The sequence below is a fragment of the Oryza glaberrima genome, chromosome 7, assembly GCF_000147395.1.
Source record: "Oryza glaberrima chromosome 7, OglaRS2, whole genome shotgun sequence".
Lineage (NCBI taxonomy): Eukaryota > Viridiplantae > Streptophyta > Magnoliopsida > Poales > Poaceae > Oryza > Oryza glaberrima.
In genome coordinates this window covers 21,449,720-21,468,200 of record NC_068332.1, presented here as the reverse complement: position 1 = coordinate 21,468,200, position 18,481 = coordinate 21,449,720, and the positions used below count along the sequence as shown (strand labels likewise).

General features: G+C 41.2%; 2 protein-coding genes and 1 pseudogene across 2 annotated transcripts; all 3 read right to left on the bottom strand.

Annotated features, from left to right (window-relative positions):
- Positions 1–2,821: 2,821 nt before the first annotated feature.
- On the bottom strand, positions 2,822–3,786 carry LOC127780753 (zinc finger protein 1-like). The gene has a single exon (XM_052307703.1). It carries the CDS (start codon positions 3,784–3,786, stop codon positions 3,118–3,120), a length of 669 nt encoding a protein of 222 aa, XP_052163663.1. The 3' UTR covers positions 2,822–3,117.
- A 322-nt stretch (positions 3,787–4,108) lies between these two features.
- Positions 4,109–5,575, bottom strand: LOC127780901 (uncharacterized; annotated as a pseudogene).
- Positions 5,576–6,708: 1,133 nt separating this feature from the next.
- Positions 6,709–15,093, bottom strand: LOC127780133 (mitotic checkpoint protein BUB3.2-like). Its single transcript, XM_052307094.1, has 10 exons — positions 14,923–15,093; positions 14,589–14,719; positions 14,124–14,206; positions 12,715–12,984; positions 11,674–11,749; positions 11,443–11,523; positions 11,286–11,364; positions 11,075–11,175; positions 10,850–10,978; positions 6,709–7,874 (listed from the first exon to the last, which is right to left on the bottom strand). The coding sequence occupies exons 1-9, from the start codon at positions 15,091–15,093 to the stop codon at positions 10,870–10,872; spliced, it is 1,101 nt and encodes a 366-aa protein (XP_052163054.1). The 3' UTR covers positions 6,709–7,874; positions 10,850–10,869.
- Between the last annotated feature and the right edge of the window lie 3,388 nt (positions 15,094–18,481).

Below are 18,481 nucleotides of genomic sequence, written 5' to 3'. Positions count from 1 at the left end.
GTGCGGTGTCTCCCTAATCGTCTCCGTGGAGAATAATCCCCACGAGGTAATGTCTACTTATGTTGCTGGAATTTGATAACATTATCATCGGTAGTATAATAGTTGGATGTAGGTCTCGTTGCTCGATCCAGTTGGATCGGTCATAAATGAGATGATCTCTTTCTGACTTGTTAAAGATGATAATGGGGATTTGGACTCAACATGGATGACAGGGTGAGGTGAATTACTGCGTGCTGATTGATGAACTCGGTTTATACATTCGTGCAGTGGAGAAATATTGTCACTAGCTAGTTTATACTACCTCAGATGATTGATCAACCTACCATCTTGTAACTTCTCTAATGCAGATATACTACTGAATGTGTTTCTGTCAATTAATAGAATCCATAGTTTGAGCATAACGCTAAGAACTTTCGTAAAGTGTCAGAACCAACGAACAATAAACAGGCAAATTGAGGGGAAGAAACGCACCTCACTGACATCTCAGGCTGATAGGGATCCGCTAATGTTTTCGTCCTCTGGTTTACTTCCATTTAGTTAACATTACAGATAAAGATTGCGTCAGGCTTATATGCCTGCAGGGTGCAAATGATGTGAGAAATGAGAATACAGATTAGTACCCTAAAAAGTAGGGATGGCAATGGGTCCGGTCGGGTTGGGTGCGGGTAGAGCAAGTCCGTACCTGACCCGCTTTTGCCCGCCCGATTGATACCCGATAGGATTGGCGGGTAGAAATTCATACCCATGCCCATACCTGTTGGGTATGGTATACCTGGTGGATACCCAGTGGGTTTCATATGATTAATATCTCAATAGAAAGGTAACTAAATAAAGAGCAATAAAATCAGTAAATCGTAAAATTATCACCAATGGTTTAAAAGAGCAATACAAATTATAAACAAGCTAGCATAATTTCATCAAAGTTCAAGATTTTAATAGATCAAAGGAAAATAGGTATGAGAGATAGACCAAAATCAACCTCTACATTAATTTCGGGTCGGGTATGGATTACCCACGAGTAAAATATAAAACCCGGCTATTACCCATTAGATTTTCAGGTTACGGCCAGGCGTACCTACGGGCAAAAAAATTAACCCCATACCCATTCCCATCGGATCGGGTACCCACGGATACCCGAATCCGTAGGTAAAATTGCCATCCCTACTGAAAAGGAATACTTGTCCCAGCCAAATTCTGGTCTTAAGGTATGTCTCCCTTACGGCTTATCGAACGTGCACCTGGATGCGACAGCGAAGCAGATGGCCATCCTTGCTGAAAGACAAGAAGTGATGTTACATGGGTATTTGAGGGCTGGGGCACTTCAATTAAAAGAAGAAAAAAAATAATGTACGCTGAAGTTGTCATACATAGTTCTTCAACAAATATATCACGGAAGACAATTTACCTTTTGTTAGCGCCGTCCCAAAGGCCATAAAACTGTCACATCCACCAGTTGCAAATGTGCCGTATCTGCAAATGTGGGATATTTGAGGCCATTAAAGAAAACAAAGTAATCGAAACAATTGGAGAGAGATCAAGGGAATTTCTTTGCATTGAGTGGGATGAAATTGTATTTGACAACATAAACGATGTTCCTTGCATTCCCAGATAATCAATGGCAACCACCTATGAGCATGCAGACTATGTAGAATAAAAATATGATCACGTGGCAATGCTAGTAATGTCTCATCTTCAGTAAATAGCTATTCATGAAAGTTTTCCTTTTGCAGCTTAAGTGCATACTTAGTCAGAGAACATATTCAAATTAATCATAGCAACTCGTCGTTCCGAAGGACCCAGAGCGAATACTTTACTTTCAAATGATCGCATAACACAACGTGAAATATATTCCATGATCAGATCGACTATACAGAAATATAAACAGTAACTACAGAAGGATAAATGTTCGGCCTAAAATGGATAAAAACCACAAGTAAACAATTTAATCTGTTGTAGCACTGTGATAAAAGTTTCTCTTAAACCAAGAAGGAAGTTCCTTCTAAGATACTAGATAGGATTATCCTCCTTACCAGTAAAACCTGAACTCAGCTAGCACATTATGAGGTCGAATTGACAAATTTCAGAAGATAAGACATTTTTTATTGGCAGGGTTTAGAAGACCTACCCCATCTAGAAACTATATCATGAATTCCAACTAGCGACTTCTAAAAAAAATGAATTTTACAAAGTCAAACAACACTTTCTAGCCACACGAAAACGCAATAACGAGTACCTACCTGCATGTAGGACTGTAGGAGTATTCGACACAGCGAGCTGGGGAATCATGGGGCCCCATTATATTATTTCCACCAGAACTGCTGGCCAACCTGAAAAAACACAGTTTCAGGAACACATAAGCATCAGTTTCACTTCGATTTTTGTTACTGATCAGACCTAACAGAAAAGAGAAATATGAATTAGCACAACTCCGAATTTTCAATGGTGCTCGCTGGTTTTATAACTCACAAATGTCCTGAAACTATATTCATATCCAACTTTTCTCATTATAAATGTGCGTCTCCAGAATGGAGAAGAGAATTTTCAGAGAACCCAATTCTATTCAGAGCAACGCAAAGTCGCAAATAATACTTGATTACACTTGCAGTAGTCTTGCCCCAATTGAATCGCTCATCCAAAAACCAATCGAAGTCGAACGGGACGGAATGGACAAGGAGACCGCCGTCACCTTCACAGGCGGCGTCGTCGCTGACGACGCGTACATGAACCAGAAGAAATAACTAGGGTTTCCTATTCCCAAACAAGCAGCAAGAGCGATAGAGAGGCGGATTGGTAGCAAACTTGTCGTCACTGGTATCAGTCCTAGCCTTCGGTTTCATAATCGAATTGATTTAAGTCCCAAATTATGTACTGGTATACATGGTAAAAATTAAAAAACTGGAGCCCAGGACAATTTCTAGCTCCCTAGAATTGCAGTAAACCATCTAAACACGGCATGTTTATCATGCCATCCGTCTCCATCGCCCAACTAGAAGTGAACTAAAATAAATCAATCAATCGAATTAACAACCCGGTATCAATCTGAAACCTAAACCGGAACGGCTAAGCACCTAAACCATCAAAACCACAAGCCGCCGCCGCCGCCGCCACCGCCGCGGGTTAGACGAGAAGTAGCAGACGTGCTCTCTTGGCCTCCGGTGGTGAGCTCTCGGCCTCGTCCCCCGGCGTCGTCGCCGCGGCCGGCAGGTTCAGGTCGAAGTCCTTCAGCACCGCTGTCGCCACCGCCGCCGCCGCCGCCGCCTTGGTCTTCAGGGAGTTCTTCTCCTTGACGGCGTCTCCGACGGCGCCGCCCTCATAGTGCAGCCGCTTGTGCCCGCCCAGCGCCTGCCCGGACGGGAACGTGCGGAGGCAGATGGAGCACCGGTGCACCTTCGCCTCGCCGGTGATCATCCCGCCGGAGGACGGCTCCTCGCCGGCCGCCGGTTCGGCCGCCGGCGACGGCGGCTTGCGGTGGCTCGTCTTGTGCCCGCCCAGCGCCTGGTAGGACCCGTACACCTTGCCGCACACCGAGCACCCGTACCCATGCTGGCTCGGCTTCGCCGCCGCCGCGACGCCGACGACCTCGGCCTCGTCGCGGACGCCACGCGCGAGCATCAAGAGGCAGGCCGCGAGGTACTCCTCCTCGGACTCGCCGCCACCGGAGCTGCCACTGCTCCCGCTGCTTCCGCCGCCGCCGCCGCGGCGCTTGGAGCGGCGGCCCCCGCAGGCCCACGAGTCCATCGGCGGCGTGGACGGCGGCGGCACCGGTGGCTTCCCGTCGAGCGCCATGGGCAGAGCAGAGCTGAACGAGAACGATCGGTCTCTCTCGGCGGAGTTGACTAAGAGCGATGAGATTGGGGTGGACAAGTAGCAGGGGGAGAGTGGTGGTGGTGTGCGTGGGCGAGGTGGAGAGAGGCGTGGGTTCGGGTGGCCATATATATAGGGGGGCGCGGGGCGCGGTGGAGTGACTGGTGCGGGGATGCGGAGTGGCGGCCGGCGGCGGGGCGCGCGGGAAGGGTGGGTGGGACCCACAGCAGCAGCACGACTCCGAGTCGGAGGGCGAGGCGAAGTCCAACGTGTCATCCAGGTCTGTGAAATGATACAATTTTTTTGAGAACTCATGCCCACTTTATTTAAAAGAAAAGAGTTTAGAAGCATAGAGCATGAGCTATAGTTACATCCTCCTTGGGAGTAACAAGAAGTCCTCTCCTGGTAGGACAACCAGAATTGTGACATATATGAGAAATGTTTGAACAATCAAAAGCCATTTGAGATAGACTAGAAAGCTCCCTAGCAGATTTTGCCAAATTGTCCGCCATCTTGTTCATTTCTCTGGGGATCCATTGAATCTTGATGTTTCTTCCCTGCAAAATATTATGAATTCTTGACAAAGCAGGTCTTAAAGACCAATGTCCTGGATCTGTCATGTAGTCTTCTTTTTGGATTGCATCCACCACCATGATGTTATCAGAAAGAAAGACTGGACTTTGAATCTGCAATTGGTGACAAATCTAAATTGCTAACATGAGGGCGTTCATTTCAGCTAACAGAGGAGATCCTGACATCAAGCTTGTTGCCTTTATAACAATGGTATTATGGTTTTCAGAGTTATGTATAAAAATTCCAATCCCTGTCTTGCCCTCTTTCCACGACGCATCCACATAGCATCTCGTACCTGCAAAAATGTTTGAAGTGTATGTTCTTTTGTGTTGAGAGATTTCTTCAGTTTCTTGAGAGTCTCCATGAGTCTGCTCCTCCAAAGACTGTATATTTTCGTATGTTTTCACCAAAGCAGCTGCTGCATTACAGACTTGCTGTGGCTCCCACTTCCTGGTTTTGAAGCTTTCCTCGTTTCTTGCTTTCCAAATCTGCCAAAGCAAAACTAACAAGTTGTGCAAATTTGCTCCATTAGCCAGAAGATAAGCAATAATGTCCTGAATGGAGTTTAAAGAGGAAAGACCATCTACTCGAATGTTAAAGACAGAGATAAACCAACATAAACGAGAAAAGTTGCAATGAAAAAACAAATGCATTTCATCCTCTTTTTGGCCACATCGAAAGCAGTTTGGGCTAATATCCTTGATTCTGTGATTAATTCTTGCCGCTGTAGGAAGAGCTTGTCTTAGAAGTCGCCATCCAAAAGTTTTAACCCTGGGAGGAATAATGTTGTTCTTCCAGATTAGCTTAAGGAGGTTTTTCACCAAGTTGTTGGCCTGATTTTGTACCGGGTGCATATCATTGTATATCTTCTTGTATGCACTTTTTATGTTGCAATCTCCTGAAGAAGTGTATTTCCAGCACAGTTTGTCTTCTCCTTCTCCATATATTATCTGAACCTGCATAATGGATTGGATAGCTATATTGTCGAATAAATGAGTAATTTTCTGAATGTCCCAATTTTTCCTTTCATCCCAAAGGTCAGAGACAAAATTAGGCATCTGAGAAGGAAGATTATCCAAATTTATGTGATCATGAATGTTTTTCCAAATAGAACACCAGGGCTGATTCCAAATAGAAACGTTACCTTGGGAGATTTGCCATATAGAAGCTTCTTCAAGAATTTCTCTTACCTGCAAGATGGAAGACCAAAAGGCAGATTTTGGCATATTTTTCCCTGCCTTCCAGAAAGAAGTGTTTGGAAAATATTTGGCTCTTAAAATACATGAAAGAAAATCATTTGGGTTTATCAGTAATCTCCAGGTAGTTTGAACAAGAATGCTTTTGTTAACCGCCATCAAATCTCTAATGCCAAGTCCTCCTTCAGCAATTGGCTTGCATATGTCATCCCATGATTTCAAGGCCATCCCTTTTCTTCCTCCATCAGCTTGGATTCCTGTCCACCAAAATTTTCTTATAATGGCAGTTAGCTTAGAGATTAATTTCTTAGAGAACAACATAGTGGACATGTAGTAAATTAGAATAGAAGCAAAAACCGACTTGATAAGAGCTAATCTCCCTGCATGAGAAAGGCTGTTAGCTTTATAAACAGTGAGCTTACTTTTGAATTTATCAACAATAAAGTGATAAGCAGCTTTCCTATTTTTTGAGCCAAGAAGAATAGGATGCCCCAAATGTTTAGTGGAATGATTAATAAGAGAGACAGGAAAAATATGAAGGATATCTTGTCTTGCTTTCTCTGGAGTTTTGTTACTGAATAGAATTGAGGATTTACTCCAATTCGGGGTTTGTCCAGATTTATTGCAGAAATCTCTGATGATGTCTGAGATCTTTTGAGCCTCTTCCACTTGAGCATGTCCTGTTATTATGAGATCATCTACATACATAAGAGAATGGATAGGAGGTCCATTTGGCCCAAGTTTTATTCCTGAAATGTACTCCCTCTGAATGGCTTCTGTCAGCTGATCAGATAATTCATTTATAGCAAGAACAAAAAGATAAGGAGATAAAGGACAACCTTGTCGTATTCCTCTCTGCGCTGAAAAGTACCCGTACGATTGGCCATTTATGATCACTGAAAAGTTAGCGGAGTTAATACAAGAAAGGACAAGACGAATGAAATTACCATGAAACCCTTTACGACGAAGAGCATCCACTATGAAACTTCATTCTATTCTGTCAAAGGCTTTAGAAAGATCAATCTTTAAAAGAAAAGCCTTTTGATCATACGAAGTAAGATTAAAGGAGTGGGCAATTTCTTGAGCATCACAATATTATTGGATATACGTCTTCCTTTAACAAAGGCTTGCTGCGTATCTGCAATCAAATCAGGTAACTTGTCTTGGATGTAATTAGCTAAAGATTTAGCGATGATTTTATAAGACACATTACATAAACTTATGGGTCTATAATCAGCAGGAGTACTGGGATTAGAGTGCTTTGGAATTAGAACAATATTTGTTGAATTCATACCTGTTTGAAACTTACATGTCTCATAAAATTGTGCCACCATTTTGGTAACATCTTCTTTATCCATTGCCATGCTGCTCTATAGAAAGCCACATTGAGTCCATCTGGTCCAGGAGAAGCATCTCTTTTCATTTGCTTTAAGATTTGAAGAATTTCATCTTCATTGGGAGGATCAGTAGGCAGAAAGATCTCTGATTGATCATTAGTACCATGGGAAGAGGAGGCTTCATTTTCATTGGTGCTCTGAAACAGATTAGAGAAATAAGAAATGAAAGCTGTAGCAATCTCATCTGGATCATTTGTGATACTATTATTTTGGATAATGGTTGAGATTCTATTCTTTCTCCTTTTCTGAGCAGCCTGATGGAAGAAGGAAGTACTCCTATCTCCTTGTTGAACCCAATGCTTCTTACTTCTCTGCTTGTAGTAATCTGCCAACTTCTGCATGGTACTATCATGTTGCTGCTCAAGTCTTTGCTCTTCTATTTGGTATAGATCTCTGTTTGGAGAACCCTGAATTTTTAGGAGATCATTTTCAATTTGATCTAGTTGCTGCTGAAGAGGTTTCTTTTTCTTACTCCAGGAAGTTAAAGATCTTGCTAAAAGAGTTGTTCTCCTTTGAAAATGATATCTTTCTGTTTTCTGCCAAGCTGCTTTAGCTTCTTGATTAAAATCAGATTCAAGCAACCACCAATTTTCAAATTTGAATGATCTCCTAGGTCCCCTGTTTTTTGGATTAAGGATAGCAATTATGGGGGCATGATCACTGTAAAGCATGGGAAGGTGGTACACCGTTGTGTTAAGAAAATTCATACACCATTCCACATTGGCAAGGCATCCGTCTAGTCTTTGGAGCACTAAATCTTTTCCCTGTTGTTTATTAGACCAAGTATAGGCTGGCCCATTGGCCCATTGAAATGATACAATGGTTGGTGGTTTGCGGGGTTCCGGGTTGTAGGATCTGAGACGGTCGATTGGGATGTGATGGCTTGCTTCCGATGGAATACAGCCTAATACAGGGATGAACAAATCGAGTCATTGGGATGAAGCGGTGGTCGTATATACTGCAGTAAAGCACAATAGCAACGGATGTTCTATCTAGGTTATCCATGGTGGATCAAATAACCGATTTTTTTTAGCTATTTATCAATCAATGCATTACTTCACACATTTCTTTTCTTCAAAAATCACATGAATTTTAGACACCTGAAAGGCTGAAATCGTATCAAAATAAGTGCCAATGCAATACTCCTCGACCGTATATTTCCCCTAATCCCCATACAAAGCTCACTCATACCGTCACGGTGCTCCTCCCTACCCTACCTCATCCTCATCAGCACAAAAGTTACCAATGATGCTGGCAAGGCTCACCGGACCATCGTCCTTTCCTCCCTAAACCAGGTAACATTGAGATGTCCCGTTCCCATCATCTTTTCTATGTCCAACGATGTACTCCCTCCATCTAAAAAAAACAAACTCTAGGTTTCCGTGTCCAACTTTGACTATCCGTCTTATATGAAATTTTTTTATAATTCATATTTTTATTGTTGTTAGATGATAAAACATGATTAATATTTTATACGTGACTTGTCTTTTTAATTTTTTTTCATAATTTTTTCAAATAAGACGGACGGTCAAACGTTGGACACAGAAACCAGGGTTTTTCTTTTTTTTTTGGGACGGAGGGAGTAAGCCACTAGAGACGCCACCACCAACCCGCCATCTGACCACTCTGACTTTCACAACCCTAGCACCCTTCACTATCCTCACAACTCCAGCACCAACGCTTATGTCTCATCACGCAGTCCACCCATTCCATTGTCTCATAAGATATCCTCATGTCCCCTCTCCATTATCTCCTAGTCCCAAAACCCTGATTCATAGATACTCTATACCAAAGTTTATGTGTCACTAGCATCGAAGGAGCGGAAGAGCTCGTTATTAATATAAGAAGATAGTTGTCCTTACTCCTTACCGTTGCTGTCATGGGTAAGTTACACTTTCTCTCCATTCACCTCATCCCGAGCTTGAGAACGACTTGATCCCTGACCATTGTTCGTGTAATTTTCTCTTCTAAAATCTGTTTAGTGATGTATTCTTTATCTGAATTTTATTTGTTTGACGTCCAACATCATATAACAAGGAAAGGAGGGAGTAGTAATATTTTTCACACTCAAGCTAGCATATGCCCGGCGCAGAAAAGGAAGCTGGCCCCACATTTGTCACGTATAGCTCCACGGCACCACCGCAAAATTCTCGTTGCGAATCCTTGCAAAGCGTATGCACGTGTGCCGTGTACATGGCACCAGACCAGATCCATCTGCTACTAGCACCTTGCAGTCCTGAGACTCCTGATTCCTTGCTACTTGGTCCCCAGGCTACCAATGGGAACTGAACACGCTTCAGTACTCGAGCAGCAAGACACTGGCCAGTACTCACAGGCACTTGCCACGCGGCGGACGCTGGGTGCACCGACGGCCCAGGGCTCGACCAACCGGCGATCGATCAACTGCCAGGACAGCGACAACGGCGTGCCGCTAGCTACTGGGCACGCCGGGGGAGCAGGCACGTTATTGGGCGTGGTCGCCCCAGGTGTGCCGCACGGGCGAGACACCTAACCTGCCACGAGAGCCTTCGCAGGGGAGAGAGCTCCACACGTATACGGTGATCACAGGCCGCCCCATGAACAACAATGATTTAACCAGTTGATACATATCTGAACTCTGAACTGTTGTTTTCTGGCAACATTAAAATGGACGGTTTGAAGAACCTTTATTAAAATGTTCACGCAGGAAAGTTCTAATCCACAATATATGACGTTCAAATCATCTTTTTCTGTCCAAGAATTAAACACTAACAAATCCACAGCTATTTCGGCTTGGAAGCAAGAGCATTCCGTCGTCAGTATGCAATACGTACGTCATATAAAAGGTCAAATCCTTGGTTTGGTAGAATAAGGACTAGTACAAAGTACAAACTCATTAATTCTGCTCCTGAGACTACAGAAACACTAACACTAGCATTAATTTGGGACAAAACGTGAGCCAACGTGTGCACAACGGACGGTTGGTACCGCGTGCCCGTGCAGCGGCGTGCTCAATTATACTTTGTAGCACAATTTGGCGGCATGGCTCAATCATTAGCACACTTAGTTGCGCCCCAGTATGGCAGTATAGCCATAGCTGATCACTTAGATCAGTGATGATCTCGCTTCGCGCTTTAATAACCACACGGGTACCAGAATCTAAAACACAAAGGCAGATCGACAAAGGCATATATATACAACTGCTGCTGTAACTAACTGCAGCCTGCAGCTGTGCCACTCACTCTCGACGTGGGGTATTAGTATTTCGCAGAATCAAAAGCTAATACTTTACTCAGGGCATTAATTTTCAATTGGAAGCAACATTAGCTGTGCCTTGATTGCTAGCTTCTTCCCACATGCTCGCTCACGAACGCTTTAAGTGCGCTCGATAGGGGAGCAGATCCGCACGGTGCCTCCCTAATCGTCTCCGTGGAGAATAATCCCCACGAGTTGCTGTCTACATATGTTGGTGGAATTCCATAATATTATTAGCAGTATAATACTAGGTTTGTGGATCTCGCTGCTCGATCCAGTTGGATCTGTCATAAATGAGCTGATCCTTTTCTCCTTTATTAAAGACGATCAAGAGGGATTTGGACTCGACATGGCAGGGTGAGGCGAACTACGTACTGAACTGAGTTTATACGTTGAGAATTACCAGCAGTTTGTACCTTTGGGAATTTTAGTGATTTAATAACCCCAAGCTATACCGTCTTCTGTCTTTCGCAATGCACATACTACCGCACAAGGATAGTGTATACTGTCTTAGTCTGTCACATGGCCAGTGTTACTATCAAGAACATAATCCACAGTTTCACCTAACGGTTAACGCTGAGCACTCAAGTTTGGAAAGCGTCAGAACTAACGAAGGAAGCAGGCGAATTGGGGGAAGACACGCACCTCACTAGCATTGCTTCATCTCAAACTGATGGGGACGCTACTGATGGCGGTTCAGTGAATGTGATCTTGGGCCTGGGCTTTACTTGTACTTCGTTGACATCACGGATAAAGATTGCGTCAGGCGGATGGCTGCATTGTACAAAATAATGCTGGTGAGAACCAGTTTCAACTGTTAATACTTAATACTGACAGAGAATAGTTGGGTTAGACAAATTCTGGTCTTACGGTATGTCTCCCTCCTCGTAAGTATAACTGGATGCAACAGCAAGCAGACGGCCATCCCTACTGAAAGACAGAGCAGCGATGCTGGATGGGTATCTGGGAAACTGCAACCAAAAGATGAAAAAGAAAAGAACTAAGGCATTCTGATGTCGTGAACTTGTGATACAGAATAGAGAATTAGAGATCTTCAAAAAATAGTTCGCGGGACTATTACTTGAAACAGTTTCCTTCTGTTAGCGCCATCCCAAAGGTTCACAAATCTATCACATCCACCAGTGGCAAATGTGCCGTGTCTGCATATGTTAGATGAGGCCATTAAAGAAACGGAAAATAATCAACCGTTTGTGAGGGATCAGTGGGGATTTCATTACACTGGGTGGAAGGAAATTGCGTTGACAGGATAGACTTTGGTCTCTCCATCCTCAGGCACTCGATGACACTTGAAACTATACCTGGATAGAATAAAGGCATGTAACTACGTATATAAATGGAACACAGCAGAATATGTAGATTAAAAAGATGATCTCCGGCAAAGCTAATAATATCAGCTTAAGTAAATAGCTATCAGGAAAGAGTTTTCCTTCAGCAGCTTAGGTGCATACTTCTTATAGGGAGCAGATTCAGATTGATCGTAGAACTCCATAGCAACTCGTCCTTCCACAGAACCCAAAGCAAATCCTGTATCAAAGTTATGTCAAGGAATTCAAAGCCTAAACTAGTAAGTAAAACTTTGGAACCTTACTCAATGGTGCTTTGCTGAATTTTAATAAGAAACTAAAAGAAGATTTAAAAGACGGCATAAAAATAAAAGATAGCTGTCACTTAGTTCAAGAGATGATATCCTCGCATTACCTACTTTAGAAAATGAATATTTGAAATCGAAATAAAATATCTATTGCATGAGTCATCCTGTGCCTTTTGTCCTGAAAAATGGTGCCTTCATGTTCAGTAGTCGGGACCACTATTGGGGAACATTTTTTACGTGCAAGATAAAATTTAAGGCTAGAGCCCTTGCAAAAACTAGAAAAATATCTCTTGTTATTAAATTTATAATTATTGCCACTGCCATGCAAATCAGCAAATGTAATCAGAAATTAGGCGTGGGAAGATGAAACAGTCAAATGCTCTGGTAATGAAGAATACATGGATGTGCATTCATGATTTCCACATCAATTGCATATGTCAATAACAGACATATGAGATGCCTCCACATACCTCAGAATATTAGGAAACACATCAGGTATATTGTAAAGAAGCAACAGAGCCGAAATGACCAATACAAAAATGATGGTTTGAAGCAACTTGTATATCAGCTGAAGTCAGGCACACGAAAACAATAACAATATAATCGAATGAATTTCAAGCACCTTATATTTCAATCATACATGCAAGTATGGAACTCAAGAGCTAGGGGAACAGCAACCATGTAGAAATTTATTACAAGCTAGTATGACTTGAGTTTCATAGTCTATTTCCAACTGACCAATAAGGATCTTCAATATCAAACTAGACAAGCATTCTTTACCTAGCACAGTTTTATGTTGCTCACAAATAAAAAAGAGTGAACATATCTTGGGCATTATTTAGCACATATAGATCTTAAGTGTTCGAAGAAATACTCGAATCAAGTAACAGTGCCTTACCAGTTCCATTCGGATAGCATTGAACACACCGTGTTTGATACCTTAGTGGAGACTCCCTCTGTTGCTCAGGCCTAGACATACTGCGCAAATCATAAACATTCACATGCCTTCCTGCTGTTGCGACAACCAAGTTATATCCTGATACTGAAAGTGAGTACACACGTTCAGGTTGGTTATGTGTCCCAACAAGTGTATGATGACTTGTCCCATTGACACCTCTTGGATCCCAGCACATTATAGTCTTATCCCAGCTGCCAGTGATAACTTGTCCTGGCGTGAAACATGGTAGAGGTAAACACAAAATGCTCCATGATATCATTAAGAAGCAACAAATTGTAAGGCAATGATTGCACTAACTGAATTAAGGTTTTACAGGAAATGACTGCCACATATATAAGGAGACATTTTAAGCTTTGATATGGTTGGTTTCTTAATATCTTCATGCAAGTGGCTACTTCAATGCAGTGACGCAAATAAACATGAAGTAAAATTAGTTAATTATAACTTGATGTCATTATAAATCATCATAGTATAATGGCATCAGGCATCAGCTTCTTGCTTAAAATTTCAAAAGTAGTGTGTACATACATTAAGAATGTTATATTGGAAGATTCAAGAGGTACATAGAATTTACCAAAACATTTCACAAAGTGGTGATTGAAGTGATGTAGCAGTAAGCAAGGATCACTTCACACAGTAGCAAATTTCTTAAGCCTAAATTCATGCACTGTTTACTATAATATTCATCAACGATACATGTGCAGGTATAACAAGTAAACAACATGGCCCATTAGATAGCTATCCTGCTAAGATTAATCAATATTCATTCAACAGTTACTGACGACCATTCTGGATAGTGAATTGGGACCACACAATTGAAGAATTCACATTCAAATGACCTTTGAATACAACATGATTGAATGATCATGTCAACCATAAAAAGAATATAAGCAATAACTACAGAAGATGGATATTATAAGCAACTACTCCTACATGGAATGGGTATTTGATAAACTGTTCAACCTAAAATGGTAAAGAACATAGCCAAACTATTTAAAAACTCTTGTAGCACGGTGACAAAAGATGGTTATGTGTCTTTAACAAAGAAGGAATTTCATTCTGAAATCAGATTAACCAGCTTACTAGGATAGGATTACCCTTCTCAGGAGGGACTAAAACATGAAATCAACTAGTAAATGTTCTGATCCCAATGCTCTAGTACTTTTTAGGATGAAATTAACAAATTCCAAGAGATAGACCTGCCTCATCTAGAAATTTAATCATGAATTCAACTAGCGACTTCTCTAAAAACTGCCAGGTCGGCGGAAGGGACTCCTCTAAAAAGTAAAAACTCAAGTTGGGTGAATCAACGACACTTTTCAGCTAGATGAAAATGCGATAACAGGTACCAGTAGAGTAGGAGTACTCGACACAACTAACTGCGGCATCATGGCGTCCCAAGAAATAATTCCCACCAGAACTGAAGGCCAACCTGCAAAAAAAAAGAAAAAAGTTCCAGGAACACACAAGCCATCAGTTTTGCTTCAACTTACATGAGTGATCTGAACTAACAGAAAAGCAAAATATGAATTAGCACAATTTTGATACTGATCGTTGATCCAAGTTCGTAACATACTATGATCAAGCCCTAAAATTACCCCCATATCCTATTTTTAACATCATAGTGTACGTCCCCGAAATGGAGGATTAGTTTACAGAAAGCCCCAATTCCATTCAGAACAGCACAAAACAATAGTGAACTAAGAGTGCAACCGTTATCTCAACTGAATCGCTCAATGAAGAACAACCGTTATCTCAACTGAATCGCTCAATGAAGAACCAATCGAACGGGACTGGAAGGAGATCGGCATCACCTCCGCACGGTGTTGTCGGCGCTGGCACTGAACCCCGAGGAGTCGTCGTGAAAGCAGCAACCCAGGACGGACGCCGCGTGCATGAACGCCCCCCTGGGCACATTGGCCTCCGCGTCGTAGAGCCGCACCGTCTGCGGGACGGCGAACACACCCGCAACCAAAAGCAAAGCTCCCCCCATCAAAACCCCATGGATCAAATCATCAAATCAAATCAAACCAACCCAAACGCTAGGGTTTGCTTTTTTTCCCAAACAAATAGCAAGCGGCGGCGCGCGCGACCAGCGAGGCGCCGATCCGACCGATCGGAGCGCGTGATTGCTTTGCTCCAGCTCACCTTGTCCCAGGAGGAGACGAGCAGGCGATCGCTGTGCTTGGAGAACCGGAGGCTGGAGACGCCGTCCGACGGCGGCTCCCGCAGCTCCTTCCCCAACCCCATCCCGCCGCCGCCGCCGCCGCTAGCGACGGCGACGCGGACCGGCGGATCGCCGGTGGGAGCGGTGCTCATGCCGGCGGCGATGATTTGGCTAGGGTAGGAAGGATTCGATGCGAGGTCTCGTGGTGGGGGAGAGGAGGGGAGGAGGAGGTTTTCGAAATTTGGAGCGGTGGGGATTTGGCGGGGCGAGGGTTTATATAAAGGAGAAGCTTCTGGAAAGGCCGGCTGGTTTAGCTCGCTCCTCGCCGTGAGATGGGCTGCGAGTTATATCTGTTGGGCCTAGAAAAAATGAGCTTGTACTCGAGTTCACTCGACTAAATTCGGCCCGTTTTGTAAAATCCAGTGCCTAATTAAAGGGAACTCAGTCTGCTGCTTTCAGAAATGTCACCAAGGAATGTAAGTATAGGAAAACCGAAGGAAATTTTTTTTATAAGTTGTAGAGGAATAATTATAGGAAAATTTTCATCCACTTCAACCTTTTAAAAAATTCTAATGGATTGAAGTGTACAAGCATTTCTATTTCTCCATTTTCCCTATTTTTATGGTTGAAATTCCTCCAAACCGAATAGAGCTCTAAGAATGTACTCGTAGAAAACTTGTGGAACATTATTTTTTAAAAATATTGAAAATGGTGTAGATAAGTACATTTCCTTCCTCTATTAGCTACGCAATCTATAAGAACCTATAAATTTCATGAGGGAATTAGCTATTTTTTTTTAGATAATGGGGAATTAGCTAAATACCTGTAGAAACAAAAAAAATCTTTTCGCATTTCAAATATTTGGATAAGCATATGTTATAGGGGAAATTCGTCGAATTTGTGCGAATTCTCTATATTCCACCGGTTCAATTGGTCTCTGAAAATGCAAGGAAATCATGTTCTATGGCATGATTGTGTCCTTTGCATTTTAGTAAAAATATGAAACAGAAAGATTAATCCGTATGGTTTAGACAAGTTGAACTTGGACTCTTGGGTTCACCAACTAGAAATTTCTAGTTCATAAATTCCATGTACAATTAAGACAAACAAATTTCATAGGATGAAGATTTGACTGATACTGTAATTCTGCATTTAGGAATTCAGAGATCATTGAAGCAATTTTAGTCCACAGAACTGAAATATTTTTATAGGATGTGTTCCACGCAGATATATGATACCTGGGGAAACACAATGATCAAGGACCTGGAAGCCGAGCATGACAAATGGTGTATATCTGCATCTAAAACCTCATTAATACTAGGATCTGATTGAGTTTAAAAAATGCAGTAGATCTCACCAACTTCAACTTGCTCTAGTGGCACTCGGAATTCTTGCTCCCTATAGCTAGTCCTCTCTTCCCCATGAAAGCTAGCTTTAATCCTAATTAAAAACCAGTTCTCCATGAATAGCTGTCTTAATAAATAAAAGCAAGAAATATCTCGAGGATTCTAGTGGTATTAACTATCGCCAGCATATGTTCATCTCTACTTTTCTAAGGAAACTAAATTAACTCGCATAATTTGATTATATTTGCCTGTCACATATGACTCATATGCATAATCTACCCATATTGCCAGTTGGAATATCTGTACCTGAAGAAATCGAGATGTTGTTAGGTGGCACCATCGATTTGTCTTTCTTCAGTGTGTGTTGTGGCTAAGGTTTGCTGTCCATGCCGACTGCTGCTAAGTCCCAAGAACTTGCTTCAGTTGTCCAACTAAAGTAATTTAAATCAAACTTTTTGTAATGGAGATTAATTATCTAAGAAAAATGTCACTATTGTCTACTACTGAATTATGAGCAAAGACCCATCACTAAGTTTGACGGCAATTTCCTGCAAAAGAAGAACTCTGTATTTTTTTTTCTTATTTGTTGGTATATGCTTTGAAGATATTGAAATTCTAGAACATGGAGATTATTTGTTGTGAGAACTCTAAATAAAATTTCAGAGCTCCAGAAAAATGTGAAAATATCAGAATTCTTGGAAACGGAGCTAGCAATGATCATTACACGTGCTGAATAGAAAAACAAGAATGTTTATCTTAGGATCTTAGATAAAGCAATGTTACGTAAGCCGGGATTTCCCACTTTCTAGCTACTCAACCGGCATTAATTACATATCGAAATTATATATATTCGGTTTCTAGCATTTTTATTTCAAGATCGGTTTGTGAGTAGTTAGTGGATTAGTGGTGTAGTTAATGAGGTATCATGACACTATCGCCATTGTTGATCGTACTGAATCAAAATAGGACTAAGCTATTAAGGAAATGGGATTATTATGAACTTCTCATCTGCAAGAACTATTAAGTGACTGTCTGGTTTTTATATCTATGATCATGGGGAGTGACTATTTTTTTTCCCTTTAAACGCTTTCAAGAGTAACATGGAATTAATAAGGACGATTTTTTGTCGAAATTGTCATTATTAACCTTTAGGGAGTTTAAGTCTAAGCCGCCATATGTTCTTTTGTAATGTACTAGCTGAAACCCCGCGCATTGCTACGGGAATTTAGTGTGATAACAATAAAAAAATAGCGTGTAAGATAGCTAGATAACATCAGATTAAGTAAATTAATGTGGTTTATGATAATTTAAATTTAAATAGTATGTAGAATGGTGATTCAAATGTAAAAAGTAAGGTGGTATGACTTTATGGAAGAAAAAAAGTAGGGAGATAGTTCGGACCGTAGATTAATCATCTAAATGCTAAAAACAATTGATGTGATATGACTTAATTAGAGGAAAAAAGAAGAAAGATAATTTGTACCAGAGATTAATCATTTAAGCACTAACTAAGTGAGGATGAACTATATAAGTATATAGGATATCATAACACATAATAAAGATATACATTAAAACATTATGTGAATTATGTTGGATGATAATTTAACATGTTTGTATTTGAAAAGCTCTTAAATTATAAAAACTATAAAGATATAGCATGTTTGCATGATGTTTAAATGTGATGATTGTTAGTGGATGATGATGTGGCATCTTGTTAATTAGTGGATGATGATGTGGTATCTTGTTAATTAGTGGATGATGATGTGGCATCTTTGTATGTTAAGCTTAAGGAGTTAGTGGGGAATAACTTTATAGTAAGATATGATACGAATATAACGTTAGAGCACACAAAACAAGAAATCTATCAATTAATTAAGTTTTAAAGAAATGGATTTATCTAATATTTTAAAACAACCTTCATATAAAAAAAATTTCGCACGAAATGCACTGTTGAGTAGTTTAAAAAACATACTAACGAAAACCGAGTAAAATTTGTATCTTTAGAGAAAAGAACGGGACGATAAATTAATAGTGTTGCTGGAATCTTAATAGGTGTGAAATTAATCATCTTCGATTCCTTACTTGTAGGGATTAACCGGACAAGTTATAGGCTGCACAGTGAATTTCGTTTTACCAACCATTTTCAAGGAAGAAAAAGGTTTTCTGTTGATTTTGCATAGTTTACATTATTGTT

Bases quoted from the DNA above. Each gene is read 5' to 3' on its own strand.
- LOC127780753 (XM_052307703.1), bottom strand. From the start codon at position 3,786: ATGGCGCTCGACGGGAAGCCACCGGTGCCGCCGCCGTCCACGCCGCCG.
- LOC127780133 (XM_052307094.1), bottom strand. From the start codon at position 15,093: ATGAGCACCGCTCCCACCGGCGATCCGCCGGTCCGCGTCGCCGTCGCT. The intron at 11,524-11,673 runs GTATGCACCTAA...TATTCTATCCAG, and splicing joins GAATCTGCTCCCTATAAGAA to GTATAGTTTCAAGTGTCATC. The intron at 10,979-11,074 runs GTAAGACCAGAA...TGTACAATGCAG, and splicing joins TACGAGGAGGGAGACATACC to CCATCCGCCTGACGCAATCT.